This window comes from Chiloscyllium plagiosum, chromosome 18, assembly GCF_004010195.1.
Source record: "Chiloscyllium plagiosum isolate BGI_BamShark_2017 chromosome 18, ASM401019v2, whole genome shotgun sequence".
Classification (NCBI taxonomy): Eukaryota; Metazoa; Chordata; class Chondrichthyes; order Orectolobiformes; family Hemiscylliidae; genus Chiloscyllium; species Chiloscyllium plagiosum.
This window is the reverse complement of record NC_057727.1, coordinates 19050369-19060184: the sequence shown is the minus strand read 5'-3', so window position 1 is coordinate 19060184 and position 9816 is coordinate 19050369. Positions and strand designations below refer to the sequence as shown.

The window sequence follows — 9816 nt, the reverse complement described above, 5'->3', positions numbered from 1 at the left end:
TAGTACTGACTGGCATCTACTCAACAATATGGAAGATTGTCCTGAAATGTCCTGGCCACAAAAAGAAGGATCACTCCAATCTGCCAATTGATCAGCCTCCTCTTGATCATTTGCAAACAGTAGAAGGAGTTATCAACAATACTATCAAGTAGCAATTAGACAGCTATAACTTACTCACTGATTTCTGTTTGTGTTTTGCCAAAACCACAGCTCCTGAATTCTTGATCCAAATATTAATGTAAGAACTGAACTCAATGTGGGAGGAAAGAGTGACACCCTCACATTAGATAGTATTGACTGAGCATGATATCAAGAAACACTAGCAAAACTAGAGTCAATGAGAATTAATGGAAAACTCTCCAATGACTTGTGTCAAAAGAAAATGGCTTAGTTGTTGGAGGTTATTCATCTCTGCTCCAGGACATCATTGCAAGAGTTGCCAGGGTAGAATCTTAGGCTCAACCTTTATCGGCTACTTCTTCAATGATCTTTATCTCATCCTAAGGTCAGAAATTGATACATTTACTGATGACTATTCAGTACCATTCAGATGTCCCCAAACCTGCAGTAACATGATGCCAGTATGCAACAAGACCTGGACAACAGTCAGGTTTAGGCTGAAAAATAAAAAATAAAATTTACTACACATTGCCAGATGAGGCCCATCTCCCAACAAGGGAGAATCAAATCTCCCTTTGATGTGCAATGGCATTACTATTGCTGATTCCCTTATTACCAACATTCTATGGGTTAGTATTGATAAGAAGCTGAAGTGGACTAGCCATGTAAATACTGTGGCTACAAGAGCAGGTCTTAGGTTGGGAATTCTGTGTTAATTCACTTTCTGACTTCCCAAAGCCGATGCATTTATCTGCAATGCACATGTTAGGGAGATAGAATACTCTCCGCTTGCATGGATGGATGCGGCTCCAGCAACACTCAAGATGTTTGATGCTGACCAGGACAAAGCAGCCTATTTGATTGCAGCCCAAGCATCACCATGAACATTCACTGCCTTCATCAGCAATGCGAAGTGGCAGCAGTGTATATTAAATGCAAGATACACTGCAACAACTTACCAAGGCTCATTCAACAGCACTTTTCAAAACCACAACCTCTGCCAGCTAGAAGGACAGCAAAAGCATGGAAATGCCAGGAGCTGCAAATTCCTTTCCAGACCATATGCCATTCTGACTGAAAATTATATCCTGGAACTGACTTCTTAGCAGCGTGGCTAACAAATGCTGGCCTTGCAAGCATTGCCCACATTACATGAAAGAATATTTTTTTAAAATTCCCAATGATTTTCTTTAGATAATCTGACATTCTTCTGTGAAAAGGAGTCAAGCTGCTATCAATTTAGAGAACTATCCAATGGCAAGTGTAATAAGTTTTTAATTGACTGCATGATGCATTAATTTGCTTCACTTTCCTTTAGCAGTGGTTAATGTCTTAAAGAGATGCTACATGAGCAGCTAAATATTATAAAGCAAGTTCAGTGAGGCGACATTTTCAGAGTAGAGTCTCACAAAGTGGAATTATAAACAGTCATTATTACCTCTACTGTGTGATTTATACTCATGTCTAGAAAAACTCCTGCTCAGACATATAGATTATCTGCCCTTGTTCTTGTCTTACAGTTTCTAAAGTAATTGTTATCAATTACTTGAATGATCAGACAGTATTTATTGGAAATCATTTCTTAATTTAATGTTCTTGCAGATGTGTATGTAAGAATGGCTACGAGGGTGATGGGATTTCCTGTCGAGAAGAGGATCTTTGTAAAAAGCCTGATCGAGGAGGATGTGCTGAGAATGTAAGCAAGGCTACTGTTTCTCTTGTCTGTTGTCAGGCGACTGTATAGGATCCTAATTCAACAATTTTAACTCCTGTTGATTAGATTAACATCTCTAAGGCAGAATCAAAGAGCACAGTTTGCAGAGGTAAGGTGAGGCGAGGATCAAATGTCACCCTTTCGAATTTAAGACTGGATGAGTTTGCAAGGTAAATTGGATTGATACCTTTGAAGGAACTGGTATTGAGATTGAGAATGCAGGAGGGGAAATCAATTTTAGGCCTGTAGGCATAGATTTGATAAGTATGTGACCTTAATGTGGGATATTTCTATTGAACAGTTTTTGGATGAATTGGACTTAATATGTGATGGAATTTTGGAAATTATTGAAGAAGAAGCAGAATTGAAAGTTAGCAGTCATGCAGATGGGCTTCAAAATATTGTCTCTTGTAATTTTATTGATATTTTGAAGCCTATTAAATATACCGAATTCTTGACTGGAATGATATCTTGCAATATCAACAAATGGTGCTACAATGGAGTGAAGACATTGTTATCCTATTGTGCTGCTAGGAATCAATTCAAGGACAAAGATTTTCCCACAAATAAACTAACCACAGGAACCAAGTGATCCTATGTGCATTCCCTAGTGGATGCTTCGAACTTTATTTTCAGAGACTTGGAAAGAGTTGATTCAGGATATCCAGAATAGGCACACGATGATGTAAAAACATGCATTCACTTTCAATTTGAAGTAACTGAGAGTAAGGATATTGTAAAAATACACACCTAATATGCAAAACTTAATGCATTTGTGGAGATGGTGGTGCAGTGGTACGATGCTGGACTGGAATCTCAGATATTGCGTGCAGTTCTGGTCTCCTTCCTATCGGAAAGATTTTGTGAATCTTGAAAGGGTTTAGAAAAGATATACAAGGATGCTGCCAAGGTTGGAGGATATGAGCTATAGGGAGAGGCTGAACAGGCTGGGGCTGTTTTCCCTGGAGCATCGGAGGCTGTACATCTCTATGACTCTATGACTATGTTCAACGTAAAGTTTTAGGTTTTCATTCCATTATGGCAGCTGGTATAATTTTAATTCAATTAATAAGTATCTGGAACTAAAAGCTAGTCTCAGTAATTGCAACCATGAAACTTTCACTGGTTGTTGTAAAGAGAACATTTGCTTCACTAATGTCCTTTAGGGGAGGAAATGTGTTGTCCTTACCCAGTCTAGCCTACAGATCCACAGCAATTTTGTCGTAACCGCTCTCTGAAATGGTCCTAATAGCTCAAGGGCAATGTGGAATTGGCAACAAACACTGTCCTTACCAGCAATGCACACATTCCGTGAAAGAATAAAGAAAAAATAATTACCTATAAGTTCTTGCAGCTCTTGTGTCCTACGTCAACCATGTTAAGAGAGGTAAATGGTACATTACTCTCACAGCTTTCAGTCCTGTTGGGATTTGCAAAAGATTTGATGTGGGCTACTCTCCAGGCATCAGATTCTTTAATTATTTCATAATGTGAAAATATTGTTTTGCATTACTCATTTGTTCTGAATAATTGGAACATGTGATTCCATTTTCATTCACAGTATTAGAATGCCAAGTTAGGATTTCCTTTTTGTTCTATTCTTTGAACAATATTTAACTTGGCGTGAGTTGCAATATGAGAATGTCATAGTTAAGTTGGCCTGGTGCGTGCACACTTTGAACTTTGTTATTACCATCAGGCCCTGGCTATTTGATACCGTTCTGTTTGCCATTCTATTGTAAAGTGAATAAACGATCCAGATTTAAAACTAACAATGACAGCTATTTGCAACAGTACTGAGGCCAATAAACCCATAGAGATTAAGACTGACATTTGAAATGTAAGCCCTGAGTCAATGTGATGGGGGTTTTGCAGAGCTACCGTAGATAATGCTCTGACGTTCTTTACATATTTGTATTTTTATGGTAGGCAGAGTGTTTCAGTCTAGGTCCTGGGAATATAACCTGCCTATGCAACACTGGATGGACTGGAGATGGGAGAGTTTGCACTGAAATAAATGAATGCTTATTGAACACCCGAGGAGGTTGTGATGATAATGCTGACTGTCAGTATATTGGACCTGCACAGGTACTACTTATTGATTTAATTCATTCTTCCTTTTGTTTCAAGAACATCATTAGATGAATTGTAAAGTAAAACAAACAACTATATAGAGTTATACAATATGGAAACAGACCCTTTGGTCCAACTCATCCATGCTGACCAGTTTTCCCAAACTGAACTAGTCCCACTGGTTTGTCCCATATCCCACTAAACCTTACCTATTCATGTATTTGTCCATTTGTCTTTAAATGTTATAACTGTACCTACATCTACCATTTCTTCTGACAGTTCATTCAACATACGAACCACTGTCTATGTGAAACACTTATCCCTCAGGTCCCTTTTAAATGTTTCTCATCTGACCCTAAAAATATGCCCTCTAGTTTTGAACTCCCTTACCCTAGGGGAAAGACCTTTGCTACTCACCTTACCTATGCCCCTCATGATTTTATAAACCTCTGTAACATCAACAGTCAACCTCCTATACTCCAGTGAAAATAATTCCACCTCTCCTTATAACTCAATCCCTTAATCTCGGTAACATTCCTATAAATCTTTTCTGCACTCTCTCCAATATAATAATGTCATTCCTATAGCAAGGTGACCAGAATTGTACATAGTACTCAGAAGTGGCCTCACCAACATCTTGTACAACAACAACGTGACGTCCCAATTCCTATACTCAATACTCTGACTGATGAAGGCAAGAGTACTAAATGCTTTCTTTACCACCTACCTTTGATGCAACTTTCAAAGATCTATGTACCTGAATGCCTAGGTCTCTCTATTCAACATCACTCCCCAGGGCTCAACCATTAACTGTAGAAGTTATGCCCTGGTTTGTTTTACCAAAACGTAACATGTGGCATTTACTCAAATTAAACTCCAGCTGCCACTCCTTGGCCCACTGGCCCAATTGATCAAGACTCCTTTGTAATCTTAGATAACCTTCTTCATTATCCTCTACCACCAATTTTGGTGTCATCTGCAAACTTACTAACTATGCTTCCAAAATTCTCATCCAATTTATTTATATAAATGACAAAAGCGGACCCAGCCCCAATCTCTGTGGAACTTGGCTGGTCACAGGCCTCCAGTCTGAAAAACAACTCTCTACCATCACCCTCTGTCTTCTACTGTCAAGCCAATTTTGTATCCAATTGGCAAGCTCTCCCTGAAACCCATGTGATCCAACTTTATTCACCAGCATATCATGCACAACTGTATCAAAGATTTCACTAATGTCCATGTAGACAATGTTTACTGTGTTGCCTTTTTCTAGCTTCTTGGTCACGTCATCAAAAAACTCAATAAAGTTTGGGAGACACAATTTCCCATGCACCAAGCCTTGCTGACTATCCCTATTCAGTCTTGCCTCTCCATATGCTTATTGATCCTGTCTCTCATAATCCCCTCCAACAACTTACCCACCACTTAGGTCAGCCTCACCGAGCTATAGTTTCCCGACTTCTCCTTGTGTCCATTCTTAGATAAAGACACAACATTAGCCACCTTCCAGTCCTCCAGCAGCTCACCCGCGACTGTAGATGATACAAATATTTCTGCTTAGGGCCTTGCAATTCTTCCCTAGCTTCCCACAACATCCTCGGATACATCTGATCAGGTCCCAGAGGTTTATTCCTCTTTATAATTTTTTAAGACCTCCAGTACCTCCTCTGAAATCTGAAACTATCTGTCTTGCCAACAGAAAGCAACAGGCATTGATGAACAGGAAAGGCTGTGACCACAGACGACAGTGACTAATATCATTCTGCAGTGCTGTGTTATGTATCCCTTGATATTTTTGCCGTTCATTAATGATAAAGATATATAATGAAAAGGGGCTTAAAATACGGATGACCGTATGAGGAGATAACAGCACACAAGTTGACTAGGTCAGAAAAACATGTGACCTATCCAGCAGTCAAGGAAAGCAGCTCACCACCACCTCCTCAATGGCAAATGAGGATGAGCAATAAATGCTGGCCTCACCAGCAGGTATTAAATCCCATCAATGAATGATATAAAATAACGTCTCTAATCTCTGCTGGAGGTAATCAGAGTAGATTAAAATAAGGCTGGAATCTAGGAATGTGCCAGCTCCTGGCCTAGTGCAGAGGTTTCTGGGATCATCTTGAGAGAATAGAGCCTCTGCTGGTGCAGGAGCCAGATGAGTTGTCACAAGATAATTGCAAGCACAATGTCCTTTCTCAGTTCAATTATTCTATTTGCTAGCTTCCCTTCAATATATAATGTCTCACTTTTATCCAATTAAGATTTACATCCCTCCTAATAATTCTATCTTTGCCAATTTCTTGTTAATTTAACTAATTCATTATTCCTGAAATCCCATTTCAGATTTAATAATTCCATATTTATTGAATACTTGGTGGCTCTTTTAAATATTTTCTAGGATTTTCTCCTTACACGGCACCTTGATTTTCTCTTACCTAATCTTTTCCTTATTTTTCAAAATGTGTAAAATCTGTCCTATTCCAATATGAGGGTCTCTGTTGAACTCACATAGAGTTTCCTAAGATAGTTTCAGGTTATAGTCCCTTCCCTGAAGGACTCACCCAGCCTTAACTCATCATGGGTTCTTACTCAGATTTAGCATGGTCCTTCCCTTTGTTTCCATTTGAATAAATTATTCAAAGGAAGGGGATTGAGTTTAGCATGAAGGACACTTCCTCACAACCTTTTCCCTTGCCTGAGTCGTAGTGACTCTCAGGTTAAACCACCACCAGTAATCTCTCTCTAATGAGAGAGCAGTCCTATGGTCTGGTAAGACTATAGTGACTTTACCTCTTAACTTTTATTTTAGGAAATCCAGCATCTAATTTTTGCCAAAACATTTTGTGGGCCATTTGTGATGTAAACTGCTTGAATTGTGTCGTCAAGGTTTTAGCATTAAACACACAAACTCAACCTTTCCTTTATGTGATTGCAATCCCTTTAATGTTTTAGTGATGCCAAAAAAGTGCCACATTTTCATAACCATCATTTTATTTCATCCTGTGGAAACAGAGTCGCTGTACGTGTAAGAGAGGGTATGCTGGTGATGGCAAGAAGTGCACTCTCATTAATCCATGCCTGGAAGAGAATGGTGGATGCCATGTAATGGTAAGAAAAATATCAATTTATCATAATCTCGTACTTTCATTTCCAGGATCTCAGATATTAATTTGAGTATTCAGTATTCAGCATATTTATGAAATAACTTTGGTAGAAAGATTTTGATGCATCAAGATGTCTTTGGTCTCCTCTGGTAAATTATTTGTAATGATTTCTCCCGGAAAAGAGAAGATAACTTTTCTCACAAAGATCCAACATTGTCATCAAGGCTATTTCAAATCAATCAACAGTATTAAAGCAGAACAATCCCTTACTCCCGGTCTTTCATATAAGAAACTAATATTTTTAATGGCTCCTCTTCTGATACTGAGCAAAGAACTGGCCGAACACACCTCCCCAGCAGGTCTGGCAGCATCTGTGGAAAGAAAGCAGACTGAAAGTTTCAGGGTTGGTGACCCTTCTTCAAATGGAAGTGATGCTATTTTCAACCTTCCAATAGAGGTGAAATTTTGTAGTAGCTCTAAATTATGCTCATAAAATTTCAGAGTGGGGGAGGGTGTGGGGGCAAATAGCTCACCCCACCCCTCTATTGCCTGGAACAAAAGTGGGCAGCAAGTCAACAGGCCAACAAGAAGCCTGTTCTGCAACCAGAACACACTATGGGTGGCCTAGGTTGGTGCAGAATGGGACTTCTGGTCCTCAATGGGTCAAAGTTTAACCTTTTGGAGCTGCTAATCAATCTGATTGGCTGGCAACTGACAGCACAAGAGCTTTCCTGTGGGCAATGCTGGGACTGCAGGCAGACCCAAAAGATTCTGAAGGGTGATAAGGTTTTGGATAGGTAGTTTTGGCAAATAACAGAAGGGTTTGATGGAATGGCAAGACAGTCCTTAATGTACGTATGGGTAGAATGGAGAGGATTTTACCTTCTTGTTGGGAGAGAGGAGCCACCAAAGATAGTACTTCCTACCATCTTAAATATATTCTTTACAAAATGGGATTCCCTTTACTGCCCATCTGTCTATGCCACCTGCTCTTTGGCACAGGCAGTGTATTATTGGAAACAAGCGAGCTTTCATCCAGCTCAGTTGACCTAGAGTTGTTTATTTACATATCAAAGGCCGGCTGCCAGTTTCAGAATCCACCCATACTCTGTGCTATGGGGGTGAGCTCCGGGGTGGGTGGGAAGCTGGTGGGCTAACCACCTGACCTCTAATACAAGGCCCTTTGGAGCATATAATATCCAACCATGTGAAGATCCTTAAAATATGATCTGTAAAAGCCTTTTTTAAAATTTGTCATTCATTCCCTTTTTTACGTTAATTCCCTTCAAGCTTGCAATGACACAATAGTCAGGTCGACCATTGGTAATGCTGTATGCTTTGCTAACTGTTTCTCTAGTAAAGACAACAGTAGTAAAGAGAAGGGAGAATATGGGGCCTTTTCTGAAATTAAATAGTACCATATTGTGTAATGCATCATCTATCATCCAGCCAAGAACTGTGAAAACTACCCAATAAGGGTTGATTAAAGGATGTGAAAGTAAAGCTTGGGATTTGAAAACCTGTATTTGTGGTTAGGAGTTCCTGCCTAAATTTCATATGTGTTAAATAAAACGAGTGGCTTGTGAAAACCATCATGAAAGTTAAATGTTTCTGTCTATAGGCTGAATGTGAACCTACTGAGAATGGAAATCGAAAGTGTACCTGCCTTAAAGGCTATGCTGGAGATGGGATTAAGTGCTTTGGAGACATTCTAACAGTAAGTAAAATATAAGTCAACACTGTAATACCTAATTTTGAAGAAGTAATCCTATTACTTTGGCAACTCTTAAATACCTGATCCATATTTATTGTACCATGCTCATCTACTTTGTCATTTGAGGTTTCTCTATTTATCTTGAAGGAGCTTGCATCAAGTGCCTACTTTTCAGGATTCAATAACTGGCTCAAGGTATGTACTCTACATTTTATTTTTAACTTCAAATATAAGTTAGAAATAGGAACATGTTCACAACTTTTTTTTTAAACATCCATACTTTCATGTAATTGAAATCTTCCGATTTTTTTTTCCTTCTGAGTATGGTTATTTCTTGTTATTTAAGATTCTATTTTGCATTATTAATGTGATCTTTCACCTTTTGCTTTCTGCTTTCTGTTATGTTGTGAGTTGGCAAATTTCACTGAAACCCAGCTCCGTCAGTCTCTGATGGTGTTCTCTCATCTATTTCACTGCAATTACCAAACTTCCTTAAGCCAGCCAAAGGAATGTTTTCACGGATAGCAGCAGCTAGGACTCTTGATCTTCTTGATTCCTTGAAGATAATATTCATCTTTGGAGAGGAAACACAATAGTTGATAGTGATCTGGCCAACTATTGTATAGAGTGCCTTACCTACCTTTCCAGTGAAAATGGGGGTGGTATTAGAAAGGGTGACAGTCTTCAACCAAGCATCTTGCACTCTTTGCAAATTGAATTTTACCCCCAGTCAATGTATGATATTCAGCACAAGTTGTTTCCTTATGAAGAAAATAGAAAGAGAACCACCGTAGAAGCCTCCAGTAATATGAAACAACAAATATGCCTTTGTTTGTACCAGTAAGTTGTTTCATCATATTACAGATCACAATAACGTTTCACCTTTCAATCAGTAAAGTCATAGAGATGTACAGCATGGAAACAGAACCTTCGGTCCAACCCGTCCATGCCGACCAGATATCCCAACCTAATCTAGTCCCACTTGCCAGTACCTGGCTCATATCCCTCCAAACCCTTCCTATTCATATACCCATCCAAATGCCTCTTAAATGTTGCAATTGTACCAGCCTCCACCACTTCCTCTG

General features: G+C 39.1%; 1 protein-coding gene across 2 annotated transcripts in view; it reads left to right on the top strand.

Annotated features, from left to right (window-relative positions):
- The window catches only part of stab1 (stabilin 1), a 273869-nt gene that overhangs the window by 125510 nt on the left and 138543 nt on the right, over positions 1–9816 (top strand). For both annotated transcript variants that reach the window (XM_043707873.1, XM_043707874.1), the window contains 5 exons: positions 1723–1816; positions 3764–3922; positions 6926–7021; positions 8639–8734; positions 8879–8926. In XM_043707873.1, coding sequence (XP_043563808.1) covers positions 1723–1816; positions 3764–3922; positions 6926–7021; positions 8639–8734; positions 8879–8926 — 493 coding nt within the window. The remainder of the gene's footprint in view (positions 1–1722; positions 1817–3763; positions 3923–6925; positions 7022–8638; positions 8735–8878; positions 8927–9816) is intronic.